At 41.7% G+C, this 26,615-nt stretch overlaps 1 protein-coding gene across 1 annotated transcript in view; it reads right to left on the bottom strand.

Annotated features, from left to right (window-relative positions):
• Positions 1-26,615, bottom strand: part of LOC145396565 (hemicentin-2-like) — a 198,385-nt gene that overhangs the window by 20,521 nt on the left and 151,249 nt on the right. Inside the window, exons 11-13 of the mRNA XM_080269940.1 lie at positions 16,457-16,609; positions 7,832-8,150; positions 7,217-7,326 (exon numbers count right to left, since the gene is read on the bottom strand). Of these exons, the coding sequence (XP_080126066.1) occupies positions 7,217-7,326; positions 7,832-8,150; positions 16,457-16,609 (582 nt within the window). The remainder of the gene's footprint in view (positions 1-7,216; positions 7,327-7,831; positions 8,151-16,456; positions 16,610-26,615) is intronic.

The raw sequence follows: 26,615 nt of genomic DNA, 5'->3' as shown, positions 1-26,615 counted from the left end.
ATAATAAAGAAGCAAAGACTTCCCTGGTAAAGGACAGGAAAATTTGTATATTTTGTAGTGAACGACATTACACTGTAATTTGTCAGAATGATCCTGATTATGCCTCTAGAATAGTGAAGCTGAATGAATTGGGGTGTTGTATGATTCGTCTGAATTCAGAAAACACATCTACAGTGTGTAAAAGTAGATGAAATCTTTTATTCAAGTGTAAAAAAAGGGAAATCATCACAGTGCTTTGTGTCCAAAAATGGTCAAGGATGAGGTTCCTAAACCTGCAAGTGTCAGTATGACTTGCACAATCAGATAGTCCAGTAACAATGCCAGCTGCAGTTCCATTGCAGATGTGAAGGTAATGATAGAAAATAGGAGTGTATCACCATGCACTCTTTTTTACACTAGTGCACGGAAAACCTTCATTTTTGCTGATACTATAGAAAAATTAGAGTTACCCGTTATAGGCAAAGTAAATCTAGCTATTACAGGGTTTTTAACTACTTAGGAAGCACAATCCTTTGACTTAGACTCTTAATACAGCTTGGCCGGTATAAATGCCGTATAACAGCAGCTGTACTGGATAAGATGGAAACAAGCGTATTTATCAAAGGACTGAAAGAACCTCTGACTGTGTACAGAGCCTCGGGATAATGTTTACTAAACAAAATTTGAAACCAGATACTGTGGGTCCCCAAGAATGATAGTTGAGTCAGATTACTGTGGAAGATTCCTACATAGGACTTTCAAGAAAGATAAAGTACTGATGTTCAAGAGTCCAGGAGGTAACCTTATTGTGGGTCAGTTGCCTTTTCCAAAGCAAGCCAGAGGACAGGCCAAATTGGTAGACTCAGTCTTTGTTACCCCCACACAGTCATTGATGGTAGCTAGAATAGGTGCAGACTTAGAACCTACCCAAGTAATGAGTTATTGGATGAGAAAATTAAACCTGTGCACTAATTACGGGACTCGGATAGTGTGGGAATTCATCCTGAAGAACCAAACCCTGAAGAAAATATAACTATGGACTTGAATGATCAGTCTGTGTAATTTAAAGGTTGACAGTACTGAGTTGGACTACCATGGAAGCTCAACCATTCGGAGTTACCAACAAATTACCAAGCAGCTAAGGCTCAGTTAAATTCTCTTCTAAGAAAGTTTGAGACAAACCAGAACATCTGACAATATATGATAATATTATAAAGGATCAATAGAGGAAGAAATTTATTGAAGAGGTTGAAATTCCTGTTAATCATAAAGATGGACATTATTTACCACGTCACGCTGTATGCAAGGACTCGGTAACAGTTCCCATAAGGATAGTTTTTAATAGTAGTTGTGGAGCGTCCAAATGACTAGCAAGCTTGAACGACAGCCTAAACTGCGGACCTACACCAACAGAGTAGTTGAGGAATATATTATTAAGATTTATAGAGAAACCTTATGCTTATACAGCAGACATTAATAAGGCTTTTCTCAGAATAGGATTGAGAGAAGGGAATAGGAGATTTATAAAATTCCTCTGGCCTCAGGACCCTCAAAATAAGGATAGTTCTTTGAAAACTTGCTGTTTCCAATCAGTGCTCTTTGGTTTTTGTGCTAGTCCTTTCCTACCATGCAACACTTTGAAGCATCATTTTGAGAATGCCAAATTCCCATAAATAGAGCAGGCCTTCCATATTACAAGGTGTTGCTGATACAGAGACGGAAGCATTGAAGGCTTATGAAGCAGCCAATTCCGAATGTGGATAGGCAAATTTGCCGTTAAAACGCTGGAATACAGATTATAAATTTACCACTTTTAAGGAATAGAATACAAGAGGACCAACCTAATACTGACATTCCCAAAACTCAAAATGTGTTGGGTCATAACTAAGATACGGGGGTTGATGAAATAAATTTAAAACCAGTCAAGTTCTCTGACGTAACACTCACCAAGAGATTCTTATTATGTCAGGTCTTCATGTTATTTGACCCATTAGGATTGGTCAGCCCCATAGTTTTAAGGGGCAGGTGTTGAGTACAAGAAGCATGTTGAGAAACGTTGGACTAGGACACTGAATTAGGTGAGACGTATGTTAAACAATGGGAACAGATTAGAAAGAAATTTGAAAGATCATCAGGCATATGTATTCCCAGGCAAATAATCGGTAACGAAGTCACATTTGCATATATTTTGTGGTGCTTCTCCAAAGACATATGGGGCAGTAGCTTACTGTGCAACAGGAGGTTATAGTAAAAATATTATGTCCAAAGCCAGAGTTGCACCAGTTAAAGGAAGAATCCTACCTCAAATGGAATTGGCTTCCACTGAAGTAGGAACTAAATTGGCCAGGTATTAACCACCACTCATGACACTCATTTTGAGGATATTTAGATATGGACTGGCAGTGAGATTTGTCTTTAATGGATAGGAAAGGAAGACAGTAAAATTCCTTTCGTCCTCAATAGTGATGACTATAAAAGAATTGTAACCAGATTTAAATTTATGCATGTATTCACCAATCAAAACCAAGCCGATCCTCTCTAGAGAGGCTCGACAGTAAAGAGGTTGATCCTCTTGAATTGTGGTTTAAAAGTCCTAAATGGTTACTTTGGTTACTTAGTAAAGAATGGCCTGAGCAGAAACAGTATAATATTGTTGAGGTTAGTGTTGCAAACCTGGATTCTGTAGTACCTGATCCAAAAAATGTGATAGACATCAGTAGATTTTCATCAATATGACAACTCAGCACTATTAAATTAGTTGTATGATTTTTAAATAAGCCAGTGGAGTTGGAGGAGTGTGAACCCATGGAATATTGGGTTAAAAGTTGCAAAGAAAATACTGCGGAGAGATTTTTGGCCTTTTACGCCAAGGTACTAGCAGCGATAATAAGCTGATACGAGATTTAGGTTAATTCTTAGACGGAAAGGATCAAAATAGATGCTGTGGCAGAGTAGTAGAGACTGATTTGCCTTTCCAAAGTAGACATTCTATATTGTTACCAAAGAATGCTTATTTTGTACAATTACTTGTTCAGGAAGTCCATGAGTTAACTCTTAATGGAGGTTTGCCGTAGACTTCATTGCCCCGAGTCCGAGAAAGGTATTGGATTTCTAGGAGTAGACACGTTGAAAAGAAGTATCTCAAGAATTCCATTATATGTAGGAGGTATGAACAACGACCATATGACTGTCCAGGACCACCTTCTTTACCAAAGGATAATGTAAATATAAGTCGGTCCTTCAGAGTAACCGGAACTGACTAGGCAGGGGCAATAACTGTTACGGGTGAGGGAACTCCCCGTAAGGTGTATATATGTTTGTGTACTTGCACTTACACAAGGGCGGTCCATCTAGAAATGGCAGAAGGTTCGAGTTCAGAGACATTCCTGGACGTATTCAGAAGATTTGCTGCAAGACAGTCTTGTCCTAGTAAATTAATAAGCTACAATGGAACCAATTTCTTTAGAGCATCGCCTTTAATTTTAAGTATAAATGACCCAATTGCTAAGTCGACCCTGGGAATCTGCAACTGTACATTCAGTTCATAGCTCCTAGTGCCCCATGGCAAAACGGGTTCACTGAACGAATGATTGATACTGTGAAGAACAGCCTAAAGAAAACTTTAGATAGAATCAAGGTCACTACAGAAGAGTTAAGGACTGTAATAACAGAAATCGAGGCTAGAATGAATGGTAGACCTTTAACCTATCTGGCTGATACTAGTGTCTCAGTTGACGTCTTGACACCAGCTCTTATGTTGTATGGCAGAAAGCTTTATCCAGTGCCTTGTGTTGATATCCAGGAGGAAGTAGATGATCCCGCCATTGCATAGAGGGGGGTGAACTATGGCAACATCTGCATAAAGGAAATCAATATTTTGAAAAGGTCCTGGAGACATGGAATAGGCACGGGAACGTGGATTGTCTATTAAGCATAAGAGAAAGATATTATGATGTTCAAGCTTCCAGAAATTAGTCCTTAATAAATATAGAAGATATGGTCTTAGTGAAAACTGACTAACCTAGATCTCAGTGGCCACTAGCTATGGTTGTTTCCACACATCCAGATTCGGACTGGGTGCTGAGACATGTCAAGATAAAATTAATGTTGAGGACATGTCAGCATAAAAATGCATCGACAAATTGGTATCCCTTGAGTTAACGAATAGTCCTGAGATAGTGAATGGTGACGAACAGTTGGGTCAAGATGCGCGACCTAGAAGGATCTCAACACAGGGTTTTCGAGACTTGTGGAGACATCTTCTTTCTAGGGGTCATATTACATGATACAGCATATCATTTTTCGCCCAGCCCCCAATCTGTGGAAACTATTTCCCCAGAAGGAGATGTCCTGTGTGTAGCGGTATATGGGCACTTTTTAATACAGTTGTCTTTGTTAAAAAGCAGAGGAATTTACCAGGGAACGTATAGTGCAGGTTCAATGTGGTTTAATAACCCAGGGATTTGCTCTAGTGTTCTGGCTAATAGTCATTATTTTTTATTAATTAAATGCTGCTGGGGTTAGGCCTTTATGGACAATTATAATGTAAATACATGTATTAATTTCCTATAATTACAGAAATATTCCATGTAAATGACTGCACATGCGTGGTAGGGTATGGTGATATGGAAAATGGAAGGGGGTCTTATATATCTTAACGTAACTAAATGAATATATGGCCTTAGTTTTTATGTAAAACTAAGATTAACTTGTTAAATTAGACCTTCCTTGTATATTTCATGAAGTAATTCATTGTATTTAAGTAATTATAATCAAAGAATGTTTGGCATCTCTGAATCCAATGAAGGAGACAGAGATACACCATTTTTAATTCAGTTTAAGTCAGCCAGCTAACGGGAGAGTATTGTATATACCGCACTTAAGGACGTTTGGACTTGACCCACATTTTTTTTTTTTTTTTTTTTTTTTTACGTGTCCGACTTTGGGCAAAGGCTCAGGGCCTATTTCTTGGGGGCAGTGGCCTATCCCAAGGCCCAGTAGTCCTCCTACACCTCCACATGTCACCACTTCGGCGCTAACACTCACCGTCCATATTGAATACACGCTAGGGCTGTCTCATACAGGACTGGTGTACTGGTATTAGCGGGGGTACTTTTACGACATGTCGGCGGGTCATCTGGTAGATCAGGCAACTCTACTTTTTAGGAAATTCAAATCCTGAAACTGTTCCCTGCCCCAGCCGGGATTCGATCCTGGGTCCATTAGGACTGCAAGCCGCCTCTCTACTGATTCAGCCACCAACCCAACCAAGACCACAAACCCGTCAATATCAGTCAATCCGACTTACTTTGCTAAGTATCCTTCAAGATTTGGCCAAATGAAGGGGAGCTAGCTTGGATAAAGGAGATAATGATAGGTGAATTAAGGTGTCAGTTTATACCCCACTCATTCAAAGAGACTCCCATTACTTTACTTTTAACCTTTGGTTTCTTAATAGAAGAATACCCTCGAAATTTCTGACAAAAAACATCCTGTGAGAGCCTCAGCAAAATGAACAAGTACAGAAGTACTGGACTGAGAAATTTCAGGTTTCTTCGGTTAATGTCCTTGGTATGGTATGGTGTGGGAAGGTTATTTAATGTAGTATGTTACGAGACGGTGGTATAGGTTGTGGTGTGGCGTAAAGTGGTTATACTGGAGTCGCTTAACTCTACGGGAGTGAAACGTTTTGTATCCGATAGTCGTTAGTGAGAAAAAGATGGGCGAGACTGCTCCTGAAAGTCACCATGCATCACCATGCAAAAAAAAAATATGTCATCACAATGAAGAGATTGTTGCTATTGTTGTTGTTGTTGTGTGGTGGTGGTGGTGGTGATGGTTGTGGCCCCAGGCTGATCTGGGCGTTAACTCGGTGGACTGCAGGCTGAAATTGCCCTATTCCTACAGCCCACCATCCTCCTTTCAGGAGATAGTGAGGGAGATGAAGTAGGCTACGTGTTCATAGCCTGACCGTGGACTCGCCACGTTCAGTGGGGCTCGAATTCAACGTCGTTATAGCTGTATATATTTGTTATTGTGGTGGTTACTACTTATCCAGAGATAGTGTTGTTCGGTGTTACTGTGCTGTCAGGGGTGCGATACATTTGTCATTTCTTTTCCCTCTCACTTTTATCTGCTGGTTAATGTTCCTTAGCTGGGAGAGGGTTGGTATGTTTCTCATTCCACAGACTACTCTTTTGCCATATTTAAGTGAGGAGAGTGACTGACATGCCCTGCTTGCGATGTACATTCAGTGAAATAGTAGGCAAAATTTTGTCCCCGTTTCATTTGTTTGGCTGTTGGAAATTGCGTGCAAAGTCTATGTGAATTATTCCTTTACACGTCTGAGGTTCAGAAATGACGAAGGACAATTCCTGCTAATTGCTAATTACAAATATTTCACAAGAATTCAGCATTGCGTAAAGAGTCTGTTGACTGTTGCTTTGATTTTGCGGTCCGAACTAACCTAGCTTGTCTCCAGCCTGCTCTCTTGTTAGTTGTTGGTTAGGCAAGATCTTTAAGACTACCAACCGTGTTCCAAGCGTCACAGAAGTCCTCGTAGTACTTCTTCCTTAGTCAGTTGCGTTTCATATTTCATCTTGACATACTGTATTCTTGTATGCTGTGTCTTCATATCAGCTTAGTTTGCATTAGTAACATACGACATGATATTGAGATGCTATGTGCCTCATGTATAAATCGCTGAGGACGAGGTGTTACAAAATCTCCATTGCCACATACTATACAACCTTTAAACAGATTCAAGATAGTGTAATGTTAATAATAACCTTAACTATACATGATTTTGAGGATTTTTTTTTTCTTTACATTCAAAACCCTCACACTTCTGATTGATACCAAGGAAAGCTGTGAGGTCCTTGGATTCATGATTAGCCACTGCTGCCCAGGTTTGAAATTCTCATAAGCTGGTAATTTAACTTAGACTTCCATTACTTACTTTCTCCCGAATGAAATCGTCTGCCATTACCTAGAATAGAATTCTAAAGTTGTTCCGACCACTAGAGGGGTATTAATGACAGTATTAACTTTCTCAGGTTCTTGTGACTTACTCATTGCTGAATGAAATCGTCTGGCGTAGCGAAAATTTACTAAAATTGCCCCGACTAAGGCAGGTTTTTATCTATACGCATCTGAAAAATGCCTGTAATACGCAGCTGCTGTCATTCATCGTCTTAGCAGTGAACAGCATTTTTTTCTCACGTATACAATGACTCACCTTTTAGGATGGTGTTGGCCTCAGCTTCACCCATAGAATTTTTAACGTGGCAGGTATAAAGCCCGAAGTCTGACGACACCAGGTTTCTCATGTGAAGTGTCATATTGTGCCTGAAACACAAGGAGGAGTGACGGTACAGTAAAAAGTTTTATGTGGTGGTTTTGTTCCTGATACGCAACGAGATATAGTGGTCCAGAAATTTTTGTGTGTGTGAATTTGTACTTGAATTACAAGTAGTGGCGGTACAGTCCGCAGTTTTGTTGTGGTTTGTTGATGCTGGTAAGCTAACATTGTCAACATTGATTAACAGACTACCATTAGTATTTCGCTATCATGATTAAAAATTATATTTCTGAAACCATTTAAAAAGTGATGTTCTTTATATGAGTTGCAAGTTTGTGTGACGCTTAGAGATAAGGTAGTCAATCCGACTAGTGTGATGGACGATTAATTTGTTCTGTATCGTAAGTAAACATTATAATATTATTTCATTAAATATGGAACACTTGATATTTAAATAATAAGTAGGCTAGCACTTTTGTGTGATGGCTGTGAGATATAATAGCGAAATATATTAAGCATCTAATTTTTGCGATGATCAGCTTTGTGACTCACGTGTACGGTGGATGACCGTCCTGAGGAGTAATAGTGAAGTAATCTTGACTGAGGATTTGTGAGCCTAATGAGTTATCCCTCCGCCAGATGACTCTTGGGGGCGGGTGTGCGGCGTACAGGCAGGTGAGGCTGATGGTGGTCCCAGGTAACGCCCACATGGTTGACTTAGGTCCTTTAACCTCTGGGGGAAAGTCCACTTTGACCTTGACCCGTTTACTGACGGAGGGCGGGTGACCGTTGCTGGCGATGCACAGGTACCCACCGGCGCTGGCTGGGCTCACCTCACGCAGTCGTAGGATATCACCCACCACCTGAGGTACTGAAAAGCAAACGGGGGAGGTGGTGGTCAGGTTGTGTGAGAAGTGGGTTAGTGTCTTAAATGAAGGGCGTTCAATCCCGGGTTGAGGCAAGGTACTCGTACATTGCATTCACGGTGGGAATTTCTTTAAAGCACACTTTAATGATCTTTCTCAAACTCTCTGACATGTATTAAACACCCTCCGTTAATATCATTAAATTTGTCACGAATGAGACAGCCCTTGCATGTATTGCATGTATTCAGCACGCACGGTTGATGTTAGTACCGAAGTGGTGGCATGTAAAAGCGAGTGGCACGGAGGCAAACTGCTGGGACTTTTGAGCTTTTCAGAGTCGATGCCCGGAGTACGGTTATGCGTTATTACCGCACGATTTTTCCAGCCTTTCAGTTAGTGTTTACAATGCATGAATGACACTGTCAGTATATCTTCCTAGTATAGAAAATTCTCTCTAAAGATCTATTGAATACTTGGAATCATTACCATATTTTTATTATTATTATTATTATTATTATTATTATTACTAGGGGAATGGTGGCTCAGTGGTAGAGCGTCTGACTCATGACTGCAGAGTCGTGAGTTTGCGCCGCTCCCGGGTAAGCTACCATGCCGGGAGAGGTAGTGCTCTCCTGTCACCTAGCTGGCTGTAGCAGCCGTGGCTCAGTGGATTAGAGCGCTCTCACCGAAGGGTCGGAGGTTCGAGTCCACCCAAGGGTCATTGATAGACATCGGAAGGGCATCCGGTCATAAAGTGTTACACGCACCAAAAACCAAAGTCCCCTACCTAGGGGCAATGCCTTAGTTCTTATCGATGAAAGAGGACACGGTGTAAATCCCTCCCCTCCCCCCTAAAAAAAAAAAAGTGAATATTTTTTTATTATTGTTGTTACTACTACTACTACTACTACTACAACTGCTACCTACTTCCAGTACTACTACTGCTACTACTACTACTGCAATTTCTACTACTACTACTAATTCTACTGTACAACTACGAGTACTACCACTACTACCGGTACTACTGCTGCTATTGTCACTACTACTATTAACACTACTGCTATCACTAATAATAATAATAATAATAAATAATAATAACTAATTATAATAATAATGATGATGATGATGATAACAGAAGCGATACAATTATCCTCGTACTATCCTTGGGTAACGGAAAGGGAGAAAAAAAAAGAACGATCTGTATTATTTCCCCTCTAATCAGCCAGGGAAAAAAAGAAAAAGAACAAAAAACTGAAAATGCAGGCACCGGGAATTTTAGTCCGGGTGGATTTTTAGCAAGAGAGCGAGAGAAGCTGTAAACAACAAACACTGCGACATTATGAGGCCAGAAGCTACCTAATGCCTGGGTTAAAGACGCACCTGCAGTTAACCCATTCTTTACCAGAGAGCCTCACTTAGCTGAATAAAATCGTCTGGCAGAAAGAAAAAGTAATAAAGAGAGAGAGAGAAAGAGAGAGAAACAACCATTATGAGTAGTTAATTCAGCGTAGAAATCTTCCTCGTACTGAGGTATTTAATAAGGCTGTGTCTAACCCTCCTAGTATGAAAAGCCACTCCTTGGTTCCATGTATTCATCTGAAGGAAGCAAGAATGAAATATTTAATACGTTACTGATGTGTGGTTATTAACCTTTCTAGCCCAAGGATGTGTCTTTTATTGCATTCTTGTTATCTAACGATTGAATTTGTTGCGGAAGGATGTTTATCCTGTCAGTACGATCACTCTCAAGTTGCTTATAACTGTCTGGAGGCATCAAAAATAAAGACGTCATTAAAAGGGAAGAAAAGAAGTTAACACGTCGCCCGCCGTTTTTCTAAACAAAGGTAGTTAAATCTGCACCCGTAGTTATAAACTTATAAGCCTAACTTTCAAGTAAGATTGTTTGTCTATACTCTTCCCTTCAGTCATGCAGCGGCCAACAGTTCACAGACAAATTAACCCCTTAACTCCCAGATTTCCTGTGCGAGGGATATTGTTGGAAGGGTGCTGGGGGTACCACCCTTCCCCCTCGGCTCGTAATCGCAAAGCTCATGGGTCCCTACCCCGGGGTTCCCTTCTTTATTAAATTTTGAAAATGCCCAGTTCCGTCCCATACTGGGGACACGAGGCGCAAAGGGGTTAAAGAAACTAGTAGATTTGTCACTGTTTAACCTCTTAACTCCCAGAGTTCCTGTGCGAGGGATTTTGTTGGAAGGGTGCTAGGCGGACCGTCCTCCGCCTGTCAGATCGTAGTCGCGAAGCTCATGGTCCCTACCCCGGGGTCCCCTTCTTTATTTGATTTTGAAAATGCCCAGTTCCGTCCCATAGTGGGAACACGGGGCGCAAAAGGGCTAAAATACTGAATTGAACACACACACACACACACACACACACACACACACACACACACAAACACAAATATATAAATATATATATATATATATATATATATATCTATATATCTATCTATATATATATATATATATATATATATCTGTGCTACTAGTTAACTTTTATGAAATATTTCTTTCCCTGAAAATCGTTAATGACCGATTATATATACGACCTCTGGCAAGATGTGGGTGTAGACATTTTACGAGCTTCTCACACGACCACATTTTTTTTTTTTTTTTTAACATTTCATTCGAGATCAGGAAGTGGGGTGGGTTGTATCTTTCAATAATATTATCTCATAATCCACTACACCACGTTTATATAATGTTCTTCGCTATGGTCACTTACGTTTACATTGTTTTCATCCTTTCTTTTCATCTTGTACTTAAGGAAACTTCCACTCTTCGAGTCAGTAACGTAATTCTGATCAACACAACTAGACACACACCCAGGCTATTAGTCTTGGTATCCGTATGTACGGACTGACACGAGCAAAAGTTCACAGACAATCCCGTATCAGCATTTGCGTCCTACCTCCATATTTCTCATTCCTCAATGAATGTCAGAGGGTGTCCTCCCTTCCCATGCTCACATATTTTGTGATATGTATTGCTATCCATGAATCATGCCATATAACCTTTCAGTTCCCAAAGCCTGCAAGGAAGTGTTAGCGAGTTTTTGTTTATAGCTCTACCTATGGTATCCCACATATAAATTTGAGACAGATTGTTGTGAAGCGTTGTAGTCCCTTCTTCCATCTCGTTCTCTTTTGTCGTGAGTTTCAAATTGCTTCCTCAGAAAAAAAAGAAAGAAAAGTAACACCTTCCATCTACTTCGTACATTCATGCATGGCAATAACTCTGCTGTTTCAGCTAATAACTAGTGACATCATTCATTAATGTTGTTGGCATTATTATTGCAAGATTGTTGGGTGTACAAATTGAACTTCTACACCTCTGCTACATATGGATGTTGTCCCTGGTTTAAGTAATGGCATACTGTACATTCTGCACGCTGCATATCCACAAACATCATTATATAGCATTCTTTCAGTCTCTTGAATATCTGACTGGCGTGACAGTAATGAGAGTGTGGAGGCTAAGGCCTGGGTTAAGATAATAAAAAATACGATCTTTTCACTGCCCCAACCACTATTTGTAGGAAAAACAAGAATGAGAGAATACAGAATATTCCTATGTCTCTTGCTCTTCCTACCGCAACGTATCAAAGTTTTATTAGTGAATCTGAACCCTGGCTTCATTGCTTTGTTCCAGCTTAGGTGCAACTAATTTTTCGTGTTCTAACTACAGTATTAATTCATAGTTATGAATGGGAACTGATCGTAAATGTGTTTGTAAATTTCAACTCTCGCTTTCTTGCATGCCAATTGCCTTTGGGAATAAGACTCTTTCAGCACAAGTATGCAAGATAGAACCCGAAAATTCCCGGAATAGATCGACTGCGTGGGAAAAAGAAATGGTTCCCGTTGCGCCGGTAGGCGCCACTAGCTTTCAGTCGAGTGAATCATCCTATCAAATGACTTCGCACTGAGAGGGTCGAGTCCGTATTTCTGGTGTTTTTTATTTGTTGATGCATGTGACTTTTCTATTTTCGTCATCACACCACTATGGGAGATTTGAATGAGCAATGAGTGTGTATTATTTTCTTTCCTCCGGAAAACCGCGGCTGAGGCAGTAACAATGCATTACCAAGCTTTCCTGGAGCAAGCTATGAAAAAAAAAAAAAAAAAAAATCTACCAATGGTACGCGTATTATGAGAAGGCAACATGTCAGTCCAAGACTCTCCACGTCTTGGTCGTTCTTCGACCTCTGGAACAGATGCGAGCATCGAGAAAATTCGACAGGCAATCTTGGAAGATCGTCGTGGCACTATTGACGAACTACAAAGTGGAGGCCACAGACGTTTCTTGCTTAGACATCTACGAGAGAACATCAGGCCGAGCGTCCAGAGAAGTGACGCACCCAGAAATAGATCGTGCATCACGACAACGCCCCATCACTCACCGCGTTGTCAAGTTAAGCATTCTTTCGCCAAAAACAACATCGTTGTTGCTCCGCACCTCCCGTGCTCGCCAGATCTGGCTCCATGTGATTTTTCTTATTCCCCAAGATTGTGTTAGAGCTCACAGGCAGAAGATATGACAGCACAGAAGAAATACAGGGAAAAAAAAAAAAAAAAAGGAGTCTCGGGACAGGGTGACATAAGACATCTACAGAAAGTGTTTCCAGGAATGGGAAGACTGCTGGGACAGGTGTATAATGTCCAAAGGGGAATACTCTGAAGGGAACTAAAATAGATTTCCTGTAAGTTTTGTAATAAAATTTTTGTTATCAGTTCCTGCAGTATTTCGTTCCCCTCTCGTATACATTTTGTTCTTGCTTCAAAACAGATCATAAGTGCCATCACAATCAAAAGTTGGCCTCACTTTCCTACCAACTGTGGCGATGGAAGGTGTCACATTTTTTTCTTCCGAGATAGCAATATGAAACCCACAACAAAGAGTACGAGAAGGAAGGAGGCATTGTGAGGCACACAGTTATAATGCAGGAAGGAGGGAAGGAGTCAATATGAAGCACAAAGTATAAGAATATGAAAAGGAGGGTTACTCTTTGTCGTTCGAGGAAGATTGAGATGTATTGAAGTCAAGACACAAAGCCGATAGGGAATTTTCGTCGAACTTTTCCTCGTGATTGTTCTCCAAGGAACTGGGTGTCATTTTGGTGAAATTTCAGCCCTGGCTTGCTTGCTTGCATTCTTGCTTTCTGACAACCTCTATGTGCGAAACTATCCTAACTCCAGCAGTGCACTCAGCTCCAGTAACCATAAAAACTGTGTGTAATGCGCCTCCACAAGGTTATGCTGGCGAGACTAAAGCCACACCGCCGTATCACACAGACGGATGATGGTCCTTACGTAGATCCACTCTCGTACTCTCAGCTCGGCATACATACTTTGACAATTTAGAGGAAGAGGTAGTATGTCTTTAAGCACTCTCCTCGAAGTTCAGTCTCCAAGGATTTTTGAGAAATGACTGTCCATATCCATTTCTGATGCACTTGTATTTTGTCATCATATTTGGACAAGCCCCAGGCGATTTTATTTACCTATAGGAAAGCCTCCAGCACCACTTCTGCAACGACCTGAGTAATTTAAGCACCATTTTGAGGTCTGTCTATATATCTATCTATAGCCAAACGCCTTAATCCAGAAAGAGGTGGCCACAAACAAATCGCCTCCACGTCGCCGTGTCCCTTGCCATTACGCAGCCCTCCTCCCAGTTCACACCCCTCTCTCATATGCCTCTCCATGCCATCCCTCCATTTCATCCGCGCCTTGCAGTTCCCCTTCGTCTTCACTGAACAATACAGTATCATCTGAAAACAGCAAAACAGGAAGTTTCCAAACACTGCCCTCTCTCATTAGAGCCGCTCCAGCATCCACTGCCCTACCTTGCATCTCTTTTATAACTCCATCCATATACAGGTTGAACAATCATGGAGACATAACACATCCCTGTTTCAATCCAACATTCAGACAGAATTTCTCTCAGCTCACCATCCACACAAACACTGCATCCCTAGCGCCCTCATACATACTCTTCACGGCATTCAACAGAATCCCATTTACTCCATATATTCTTAACATTTTCCACATTCCACGTCTATCCACTCTGTCATATGTTTTCTCCAAATCCATGAAGGCCGCACAGAACTTCTTTCCCTTCTCTAGAAACTTCTCCACTAAACACCTTAGGATGACTGTCTGATCTACACAACCTTTTCCCATCCAAAAACACCCTGGTTCTTCTCCAAAAAATCCTGTTATTTCCCTAACTCTGTCAAAAAGTTTCCTACCATATACTTTTCTTGTTACACTAAGAACCTGTATTCCCATATGATTCCACACACTTCTTTTCCCCCGTTTCCTTTGTACAGGGGAATAATTATACCATTTTGAGGTAGGGGCCTTGAAGTGATGCTTTAAGTAATTATTTTTTCATGCATACTACTGTAATCCTAATAACAAAAACCTGAATAATTCACCATACTCACGACAAGTAAGACGTATTGGGTCCTTGGATGTATGTAAAGTAATTTCGTCAATACTTTTAAGCCATGTATGTCTACTGCAGTTAGTGCTTCTGCTATCATCTAAAAATTTCTCTGGCGTCAAAAACACTAGCAACATATATCTGTTACACTCTTTTTTTTTTTTGCAAAATTCTGTAGAAGAGTAGGATGGCAAGAGTGTGTGGCGGTATTTAGAATGGCTTAAGCACTCATAGTCTCAAGGAATGCTGTGTGGCAGAGTCATACTGATTTTCTGTCTAGTTCCATGGTAAGAAGGATAGAATGTGGCTTTTTAGCATTGCTAAAATTTTAGTGTCAATTCAAGATTGAGACTAGCCGTGCTATAAATCATTGTAAGTCATTCTCTAGTTTAAGGACGAGCAATGTGTCATGAAGAGATGCCTAAGACTAGGTACCTCACTCGGACTTAGTCCGACGAGGTATTGTGTTTGGTCAAGTTTGTTTGTTTGTTTGCTAGCAACATTACAGAAAAACGGCTAAATAAAATTACATGAAACTTTTATGTGGGCATAGGTCCCCAAAGAACGTTATTAAATTTTGGAGATAATCAAGTGCCCTTGAAATGTCAGAATCAAGGTCATGGATTTTCAGAGGGCCATAACTTGGAAACGGTTGAAGATAGAGATATTTACTGTTATGAACATACAGGAACTCGTAATATGGGCTTTCATTTCGCACCAAGACCTTTGACCTTGAATGGCCTTGAAAGGTCAGACTCAAGGTCACGGATATTCAGGGAGCTATAACTCGAAACTGGTTGAAGATAGATATATTTATTATTATCCACATATGGGATTTACTAATCCCATATGGATTTTTAATTGGTACCTTGACCTCTGACCATAAGTAACCTTGAAAGATCAAACTCAAAGTCACGGATATTCAGGGGGATATAACTCGAAACTCGTTGAAGATAGATATATTTACTATTACCAAGATATAGGAAGTCTCATAAGGGCTTTCATTTGGTTGCATGACCTTTGACCTTGAGAGACCTTGAAAGGTCAAATACAAGATCAGGGATTATCTGAGGGCGTAACTTGAAAACATTTGCGCCATTACCATAGACTTTAATTGTGCACTGACACTGAATGGCAGAAACGAGTCAGTATTTAACAGTAATTAAGTAACTGCTGTCGGGCGAAGTTTGTTGCGCCTGGCACCACTTGTTTAATCAATTTAGTTGCCCTAGTGCAAGAATGACAGACTGTGTGTACTTAGTATAGGAATAAGAAAATAACTTTCTATCGTCAAGCAGAGCAAGGTGGGAATGAGATGTTTCAGAGCAAGAATGAGAGAATATGGTTCTTGTTACCATCAGTATAAGTAATTCGCTGGTATCAAGACAAGAAAGAAAATGTAGCTATGCATAGAATCCGTGTAAATAATTTTCTAGTGGGTGTGCTGGATAGGCACAGATGATCAGGAAAATAATAGTTCAGTTTCAAAACAGTGATGATAATGTGGTTACACTCGGAATCAATAACTATAATTTTTTATTATCGAGGCAGGGACGAGGGTGCCAATTCATAAAATCAGTATACTTAAGTCCCTAGTATGAGGTACAGCAGTGAGAGTTACAGGACAGTATTTTTGTCACATTAGGAGGTTTCAAACACCTCTTTATTTTTATTTTTTTGCCTGTTTTACCCTAGTGTTATTTTACGTACCTCTTCTTTCCTTTTAACAGTGACATGGTATAAAAAAGACTAAAATACTGATATACCATAAGCAGAAATAAACTGATAAGGAAGAGGTGGTAGAAATCCTGCCAAATCAACAAGAATATGGGCCAGTGAGTTACCTAGGATCTGACTGGAGAGCCTGATGGGCCTGTAGTCCTCCCGTATCCACCTGATGGTCGGCGTGGGGGTGCCGTGGGCACGACACGTCAGGTTGGTCGACTCTCCACTCCTCACTCGCACCTCCTCGTCACCACCGTCCAATACAGGTGGTTCTGGGGGAGAGGAGGTATATCAGTACAGGTGGTTCTGGGGGTGAGGAAGTAGAATAGTGCAGGTGGCTCTAGGGGAGAAGGGTAGGGCATATGAGGTCGATTAATACTGGGGGTTCTGGGGGAGAGAAAGTAGATTAGCACAGGTGGTTCTGGGAGAGAGGAGATAAATTAGTACAGGTGGTTCTGGGGGAGAGAAGGTGGATTAGCACAGGTGGTTCTGGGAGAGAAGAGGTAAATTAGTACAGGTGGTTCTGGGGGAGAGAAGGTGGATTAGCACAAGTGGCTCTGGGAGAGAGGAGGTAAATTAGTACAGGTGGTGTGGTGAAATGCTTAGGTATGGGGGTGAGATTGTTGTGGAGTGGATATGGAAGTTGTGTAGATTGGCTTGGGAAGAGGGAAGGGTTCCAGAGGACTGGAAATCAGGTATAATATGTGCTTAAGCCATACAAAGGAAAAGGGGAGAGAGAAGTATGTGGTAACCATAGGGGTATTTGCCTACTTAGTGTGACTGGTAAAATATATGGTAGAATACTCATTGATAGGGTTAGGCATATGACAGAGGAGCTAGTTGGAGAAGAACAAGGGGGATTTAGGAAGGGCAAAGGGTGTGTAGATCAGATATTTGTTCTAAGATGTTTAGTGGAGAAGTATCTAGAGAAGGGAAGGAAAGTGTGTGCTGCCTTCATGGACTTGGAGAAAGCTTATGGCAGAATAGATAGGCAAGGTATGTGGAAGGTATTAAGAATATATGGAGTAGAGGGGAAATTGTTGAGTGCTGTGAAGAGTATGTACGAGGGAGCTAGGGTTACGGTGCGAGTGGATGGTGAGCTGAGTGAGTTCTTTGATCTCAATGTGGGACTGAAACAGGGTTGTGTGATGTCTCCATGGCTGTTTAATATATACATGGATGGGGTTGTAAAGGAGGTGCAAGGTAGGGCAGTGGATGTGGAGGTGGCTCTAATGAATGAGGGTGAGATTTGGAAGCTTCCGGTGTTGCTGTTTGCTGATGATACAGTACTGTTGAGTGAAGATGAATGGGAGTTGCAAGGTTTGGTGAATGAATTTGGGACAGTGTGTAGGAGGAGGAATCTGAAAGTTAATGTAAACAAAAGTAAAGTTATGGTGTTTGAGAGGAATGAAGTCACAGAGTGTGCAGTGAGGTTGGATGGTGAGGATATGGAGAATGTGAGTGCATTCAAGTACTTGGGTAGTGTGATGAGTAAGAATGGAACTTTGGGGGATGAAGTGCGTGAAAGGGTACAGCAGGGAAGGAAGGTTGTTGGTACACTGAAAGCAGTGATGAGAGATAGGGAGTTGAGTATGGAAGTTAAGAAGTCACTGCATGATGGTATTGTGATCCCTACCCTGACGTATGGAAGCGAGGGATGGACCTTGCAAGAGGGGAACAAGTCAAGAGTGAGAGCAGTGGAAATGAGTACTTGAGAGGAGCATGTGGAGTGACGTGGAGGGACAGGTTGACGAATGAAGAAGTGAAGGAACGCTGTGGGGTGGATGTGGATGTGGTTGAGAAGATTAGGAGAAATACACTGAGGTGGTTTGGACATGTGAAGAGAATGGAGAATGAAAGACTGACTAAGAGGGTGTATGTAGGTGAGGTGGAGGGAGGGAGAGGGAGAGGTAGACCGAGGATGAGGTGGAGGGATGGAGTTGAGAGGTATATGAGGGAGGGGGGATGAGTTGGGGGGAGGGTAGTCAAATGGTGGGTGACAGAGCGACTTGGAGGCGTTTTGTCTGCGGCCACCCTTTTGCGGGATTAGGGCGTCGGGCTATAGATAGATAGACAGATAGGTTCTGGGGGAGAGGAGGTAAATTAGTACAGGTGGTTCTGGGGGAGAAGTAAATTAGTACAGGTGGTTTAGGAAGAGATGTGGTAACTTAGTGCATGTGTTTCTAGGGGAGAAGAGGAAAATTTGTACAGGTGTTTCTCGGTGAGAGGAGGTAAATTTGTACAGGTGGTTCTGGGGAACGGGGGGTAAGGCTGAGGAAGTCTATTAGTAAAGGTGGCTTTCCCGGAGAGGAGTAGTACAGGGGAGGTTTATTAGACCAAGTGGTTCTGGGAGAAGAGGAGAATTAGTACAGGTGGTTCTGGGGAAGAGGAGGTAGATTAATACAGGTGGTTCTGGGGGAGAGAGGTAGGGCAGAGAAGGAAGGTTAGTACAGAAGGTTCTTGGGGAGAGGAGGTAGATTAGTACAGGTGTTTCTAGGGGAAGAGGCAATCAGTATAGGTAGTTCTGGGGGAGAGGGGTGGGGGAGATTAGGTAGATTAGTAGAGATGTTTTGGAGGGACGGGGGTGGGGCAGAGGAAGTAGTTTAATACAGCAGTTAAGTACAGTGTTGGTAGCATATATATAACGGTAGTAGTATGAGTACGGACAATGAGTTTGATGGAGGTAGGAGACGTTTAGTGGAGGTAGGGTCACTGAAAATTCATTGGAAATAAGGTGAATGTGGAGCTGCAGTACACTGGAGGGAAGATACCACAGGGGTTGAGAATAGTGAAAGATGAATGTACACGGTGGAGGCAAATGAGGTATGGAGGTGGATTGCTCCGTAGACGGGGTGGACAGGTTAATTTGGCTCCTTCCCCGCTTCTCATTCATACTGTCTCGTTACCCACGTCCGACGCAGGGTGTTCTGAGAAGGGTGGGGGGAAGATTGGTTGGTGGAACGAAAAAGGAGAGAAGAGGAAGCAGATTAGTACAGATGCTGAATACATTATAGATATGATTAATGCACTAGCTTTAGGCTGAACACAACTGAACTGGACGTTGATTGATTACATTTTAAAAAATCATGGCAGTGCATCAACAGAGACCATTGACGGGACGTGTACGAGAGAGAGAGAGAGAGAGAGAGAGAGAGAGAGAGCATGGAGACTGAATTGGTACGAAGTTCGAGTACGTATTCAGTCATCGCTTTTCACTCTTGTCTCTTCGTTACGTTCGCCCAGCAGCGTACAGGCGGTTCTGGGGATGGGACGGGCGGGGAAGATAGATTAGTTAACACTCTTATGTTGTTATGACACTTTTAGCTGAAGAAAATCGTCTGGCGTTTGTCGTGTTACCATACTAGAGATGTTGCGACCATGAGGGGTTTGTCAATACTCTCAGCTAAAAACTATGGTTTGTCGTTAAATGGAAAATAATACTAGAGCTGTCCCGACCCGAATGTTGGAGGGTTGTTGATGGCAGTATACTCGGGATTCTATGACTCACTCTTAGCTGGAGAAAGACTGCCTGACCTTATCTTGAATAGAATGATAGGGTTAAGAACCAAAACTGGATGAAGTATGATAAGTAGAGAGGATGGGTGGAGGTAGGATTTTTTGTTATTTAGTCTATTTCCGATTCTGAGTATACAGTAGACTAGGCAACCATTTCCGATAGGCCAAGAAGTCTTTCATACTCGCATCACATGCCACCTCACACCTCTGAAGTTTTTCATACTCGCATCACATGCCACCAAACACCTCTGAAGTCTTTCATACTCGCATCACATGCCACCAAACACCTCTGAAGTTTTTCATACTCGCATCACTTGGCACCACACACCTCTGAAGTCTTTCATACTTGCATCACATGCCACCACACACCTCTGAAGTCTTTCATACTCGCACCACGTTGCACCATACACCCTCCATGTCATTTATGGAGCGATACCCCTAGTCTCCCATGCCGTCTGAGGGAGCGGGGAGATAACAGAGAATGTAGATACAGTTGGAGCAAATTACAGTAGTAACAAGAAGCTATGCCAAGGCACAGTAAACCCGTCCCCGGCAGTCATTTTAATGCTGACGTATAAACGCAACAGGATATCTAGTCAGAGATGTCACACATCAAATTTGGAGTAAATCGGATGAAAACTGACAATTATATGCCCATTTGAAATTTTAGGCCCGACCCACCTAACACTGAGCCCCCTACCGCTAACTGGGGGGTGACCCCCCAGATGTAATGAGGCATGTTATAGGATGCAGATTTGAAAGATGCACCTTTATGTTTTGGTTTCATATCGATGTGACGAATTTGAAAGGAGTTATGGCGAAAATAACGATTTTTACTTCTTTTTTTTTAATACATTTTTTGGGCCTACAGCCTGGGCCTTGGCCCAGTTTGGCCCAAAATTTAATCAGGTGATTGGAATATCATAGCCCATCATTCCTGTAATTTCAGTAAAAATCGCACCAGTAGTTTTCGCGTAAAGTTTTTAACAGACAGACAAACAGACACACCGAATGAAAACACTACCCGTCCCCGAGCCCCTTCGGGGCGGGGACGGGTATTTCAGTACAGCGAAGGTAGGATAAATAGAGGAAGGTAGTTTTTCTAAGGAAGTAGAGTACAGTGTAGGTTGAATAAGTTGAGATATGTTGGAGGTGAAGTAAGACAGAGATCGAGTCAGCTGAGGTGCGATGATTTCAGAAGATGAGGGCAATGGAGATGTAATGAGCTCTGAGGCTGAGTGCAGTGGAGGGGGAATAAGTAAAGAAGTTGAGTGCAAGGGAGGTGGAATGTGTTTCGAAACTGAGTGCAGTGGAAGGGGAATTAGTATGGAAGTTGAATACAGTGTAGCTGGAATGAGTTCAGAAGCTGAGTTCATTGGAGGCGGAATGAGATCAGAGGTTTCGTGCAGTGGAGTTGGAATGGTTTCCGAGGCTGAGTGCAGTGCAATTGGAATGAGTTCAGAAGATGAGTGCAGAGGAAGTGGAATGAGTTCTGAGGTTGAATGTAATGGAGACGCTATAAGTTCAGTGGTAAAGTGCAGTGAAAGTCAAGTAAGTTCAGTGTTTGAATGCATGGGAGGAAGGAAGAGTATGGAGGGTCAAGTACAGTGAAAGGTAGGGATGAGAAGGTAAGTGCATAAGCTGAACGTAATGGAGATTGGAAGAGTACAAAGGTTATTAATTGGAGGGATAAAACTAGAAGTAGGTTGAAAATGACTAGAAACTTACGTACAGTACAATGACAATAAGTATTCAGGAACAAAGATGTTCAGTTAAAAGGGAGATGAATAAGGTAAAAGGTAAGGTTACTAGGATAAATGGAAAGAAAAGGAGAGATGAAGAAAAGATCAGTTAAGACATGGATGGGGAAGGAAAGTGATTAGTTCAGTGAAGAAATGGGAAAAACAGAGAGAATAAAAATGAGACAATCTGTACAAGGAAGTGCCAGAAAGAAAGAGAATATGAAGACAAAAGCGACGCTTCATACAAAGGTGAGATAGAGAATGAAAACAAGGGACGATCTGAGCACAGGAAAGAAAGAAAAAAAAAAGAGCATGAAAACAAGAGATGATTCGTACAAAGGAGAGTTAGCAAGAGGAGACTGAAAACAACAGAGACGGCCTATAGAAAAGGAGAGATAGAAAGAAAAGAGAAAAATGAAAACAGTAGACGATGAGAAAGAAAATAGAGAATAAAAAACGAAAGAAGGTTGTGAAGGGGGACTTATGGAAAGAAGAGAGAATTAGCACAAAAGAGGTTAGTGTAGAAAATTGGTAGAAAGACAAGAGAAAATGAAACCCAAGAAAGAATGGGTCACTACATGGAGGGGGTAAAAAGAAAATTTAGAATAAAAACAAAAACACGATTTAAAAAGGAAGGATGGAAATACAAGAGCAACAAAACAAAGAGAGAGACGATTATTAAGGAGGAGGTATGTGGTCTGTAAATTAACATGAAGTAGGGTGGATGACCGTAGAGTAGGTATGATAAAGAGTGAGGAAGCAGCGTGAATACAGAGCAGAAGGAAGGTGGGAGCGTAAGCTTGTGAAGGAAATAGAATACTGAGAAGGAGGAAAACTGAGATATTAATGTGTAGAGTAGCTATAATATGGTAGAGTTAGAAAATATTTAACAGCAGATAGATTATAGAAGACTTAGAATGTAGAGTCAGATAGTACAACATGTTAGACTGTTCGGGTGTTCCCCCCAAAAAATCTGTTTGTATCTATCTGTTTATCTATCTATGTGTATATCTCTGTATCTATACCTATCTATCCATCTATCTGTCTATGTGTATATCTATGTCTGTATCTATATCTCTCTATGTATGTATGCATGTATGTATGTATGTATCTATCTATGTGTACTGTATGTATATTTGTGTGTGTGTGTGTGTGTAACGATAGATAGATAGAGAGAGAGAGAGAGAGAGAGAGAGAGAGAGAGAGAGAGAGAGAATTCGGCTGAATATAAGGGGTCCTAGCGTGAATACTTGGCTATCAGAGTGAGTAGTGGTGAAAGCAGTGTGAGGCAGTGTAGCGAATGAGTGATGCAACACGGAGTGGAAGGGGAGAGAATATGGTAGGTGGAGAAACAGAGGATTTGTTCCGTACGAGAATGGAGAAATGGAGGGAGAAAGGTAGGGGAAGAATATCGAAGGTATGAGAGGAGGAGGAAAGGTGAGGGAAGCGTGAGCCAACATAATGAGTTAGGAATGAAAGAAAATTCTGTAGGGGAGTAAGAAGAAGGTATATGGGAAACAGGCAGAAGGAGCAAGGGAAAATGAAGGAAGGGTCTGGTAAAGCGGGGAAGTGAGGGATAGTTCTGTTGGGGCGTACGGGTTGTGTAGGTGTATAAAGGGTGGAAGGTTAGAGAAAGAGACAGAAATGGATGATGGGAAGGGGACGTGAAGGCAGTGTGAGATAAGATAGTGCTGCTATTACAAGGACTGAAAGGGGAGGGAGTCTGATAGTGGGAAGAAGGAGGGGTTGTTGTGTATTGGACTGTGGGAAAAATATAGGGAAGGAAGCCAAAGAGGTGAGGGAAAACAAGGGATAACTGCAGTCAGGTCTTACACTGCTGGGGTTACAAGGAATGGAAGTAAAGGGTCCTATAGCGAAAGGAAAAAGGATGGGAAGATCAGTACTGTAGTGGTTGAGAAACTGGAGGGAGAAAAGCAGGGGTAAAGCAGGAGTGAGGGGAAATGAAAGGAGGGACTGGGAGGAAATGGGGAGCTGTTTTCTTAGGCAAGTGACGAAAGAAAAGGAGAGGAAGGTGAATGGAGGGGTAAAGGGAGAAGGGGACATGAAAACTGAGTGAGCCAAGATGGTAAAAAAAAAAAAAATGATGTGGAGGAGGGGATAGAGGGACGGGGTAGTGAGGCAATGGAAATGAGGTTAAGGGAAGGAGAGAGAAGAGAAAGGCGCGCGAGAGAGAAGGGGAGTTTGTGGAGGTTGAAGGAAGGAAGCCAAAATTGAAGGAGGTATATGAGCGAGAGGGAGGGCCTTGCAGCAGGGAAAGTGGAAGGTAAGTGCAAAGTAGTGAGGTGAGAGGGAAGGAGGCTGTGATTGATACGAGTATGTGGTGGAAGAAGGGGAAGTGATGGCAGAATGAACGAAGTTGGTGTTGATATTACACGTAGGTGAATGGGAGAGAGTTTGTTACAGGGAGGAAAGGAGGGATAGTTTTGTTGGGGAGTGGAAGGGAGAAGGGTTTGGAGAGAGACAGCAGGCTTAGGGAAAATGGAGAGGCGAAGGAAGGTTGAACCAAGACAGTGTTAGTGTTATAAGGAGAAAAGGGAAAGATATCGTAGTGATGAGGGGGAAATGAAGGAGGTGGAAGGGGAGGGAGTGGAAGGTACTTTTTGTATGTGTTGGGGCAGTAAGGGGAGGGAGTGAAAGGTACTTTTTATATGTGTTGGGGAAGTAAGGGGAGGGAGTGAAGGGTAGTTTTTGTAAGGGCAAAGGAAGGAAAGGGATAAGGTAGGCATGGTAGACCGGAGGGGTGAAGAGAGGAAAATGGATGGGAGGAACCTGGTAACAGAAAGTGGAGAAGCAAGTGAGAGCGCCAAGAGAGAACAAGAGTAAGGAATGGATGATGGAGGAGAGAGAGAGAGAGAGAGAGAGAGAGAGAAAGAGAGAGACGAGACGAGACGAGACGAGACGAGAAGGAATGGAGGGTGTGACCGAGAAAAGGAGAAAGGAAAGGAAGGTGGGAGAGGAGATACAAAGGAGGAGAATGGAGGGGAAGCTCCGGCAGCAGAAAGTGAGGAAGGGAATGAGAAAGCAGTGGCGGCGTGAATGCATTAGTTGTCCGGGTGAGGGAGTTGTTAAGGCAGAGGGAGCCAAGATAGTGACTCGGGTGTATAACAAGGCTTCGTATTCCTGTTAGATTGCAGGGCTTCCCACACTGTGTTCACTAATTTACCCTCTTTCGTCATGGATTCTGAGCAGTAACAAGAGACCAAAACTAGAATATGCTAGTATAGTTCATTTTCTTTAACTAGGAGAAGAATTTCGTCTTTTTGCAACTTATTTCCCGTAGCCCAGTGGTTCTCAGCTGGTGGTCCACGGTGACTTTTTGGGTGGTCCACAGGACGTTCACTATATTTGGTAGTAAACTGAAGATTGGTGCATATATTTTTAAATTTATTGAAATTTCAGTACGAAAAATTTTGTCAAAATAAATAATTGGCCATTCATTTTATTGTATTATTCCTATTGATTATTCCAGTATGATTGATACTTACCCAAATCTGTCAACCCATGCAGTCAGATGTCTTCTGCCATTTGCATCAATTTCCTTCTGTGAGAGCAGATTTTCACGTTTGTTGCAAATTAAGTCTAAACAGAGGAATCGGCTTGCAGTGGAAAGCGATATTCATTGTGCATTATCAAGTACCACTCCTAACATTGAAAAGCTTGTCAGTGCGAAGAGAATCCAAAAGTCTGGTTGCAAAGAAAAATGTTAGTTGTATACTTCTACATAATTTCAAAATTCTGTTTGTTAGAAATAAATTTCACAGCAAAATGTTAGAGAAGAATTCATGTACTTCCTGGAAATTATGTTTGGAAGAAATATATTTCAGACCAAAATGTCAACTGTCTACTATTTTATATCATTTCTCGAAATTCTGTTTGTAAGAAATATATTTCTAACCAAAATGTTTGTTGTCTGTGCTTTATTTATCATTACTCAAAAATGAAATGGTCCACGATATCTTTTTTAACTGAGCTGGTGATCCATGGCCTGAAACGAGTTGAGAACCACTGCCGTAGCCCATGTGCTGATTAAGGCAGTATCGCAGCTCAGCATCTTTTCCATAGCATTTCCCGATGACTGGCATCATATTCTACAGTTAATCTGTTATTACAGCTCTGTAATCAAGGTGGGAAGATGGGAATTATACACCTAGTTAAAGTGAAAAGAGTGTTGTCTAGGAGGAGTGCTATGGAAAGGATGAAGACCCGTTGCAGTGAGTAGCATTCTCGTATTCTGTCACGGAACTATTTAAAATAAGCTGAAAAGGACGAGAATCTGTGTTAGGTTCAGGTGAAAAGAGTGTAGTAACCTCTTCCCAAACGATTTATTTTGATAATTCTGTTTCCATAATTTCTTATGTAACTTTTAACTTTTTTAGTATTGTGTAGAGGTATCATTTACTTAGTATCGTACCGGCATTCGAAGTAAACTGGTACCGTAAGGAACAGGTTCTATAGTTCTTACACCAAAACTTGACGCAGATATTCGTCCTTTACAGCTTATTTCACATAGCTCAAAGGCAGAAAAATGATATGGCTCTAGTCTCTGCATTCTTCCCGTAAAACTTCGTGACTAGCATCATATTCTATATTTAATCTACTGCTACATCGCTGAGTTAGTAATGGAACGATGGATATTTTAGGCCAAGTAAGAGTAAAAGGAGCATAGTGAGCTTCGTAACCCGACAAGAATACCGTGCTTTAGGTAGAAGGGGAAAGTTTGTGATACGGACGCGCAGGGAAGAGAAGGGAAGGTTGTGAGGGGAGGTCGAGAGGGAGAGCGGGCGAGGAAGACAAGGGAAGAGAGGAGACAGGTAGGGGTAGGAGAAACTTGTGGAGAGGGGGGAGGAGAAGAAAGGAAGGGAGTGAGAGAGAGGAGGTATGAGGTGGAGAAAAGGAAAAGAGGAAGGGAGGAACAGCAAAGCAGGTAAGAGGAAGGATAAACAGAGGGAGGGATAGAACTTAGGAGAGAGCGAGGGAAGGTAAAGAAGAGAAAGAAAGA

The sequence above is a fragment of the Coenobita brevimanus genome, chromosome 38, assembly GCF_032717465.1.
Source record: "Coenobita brevimanus isolate Jiangsu-jjx chromosome 38, ASM3271746v2, whole genome shotgun sequence".
NCBI lineage: Eukaryota > Metazoa > Arthropoda > Malacostraca > Decapoda > Coenobitidae > Coenobita > Coenobita brevimanus.
Note: the sequence above shows the minus strand (reverse complement) of the source record. Positions and strands in the feature narration are given on the sequence as shown.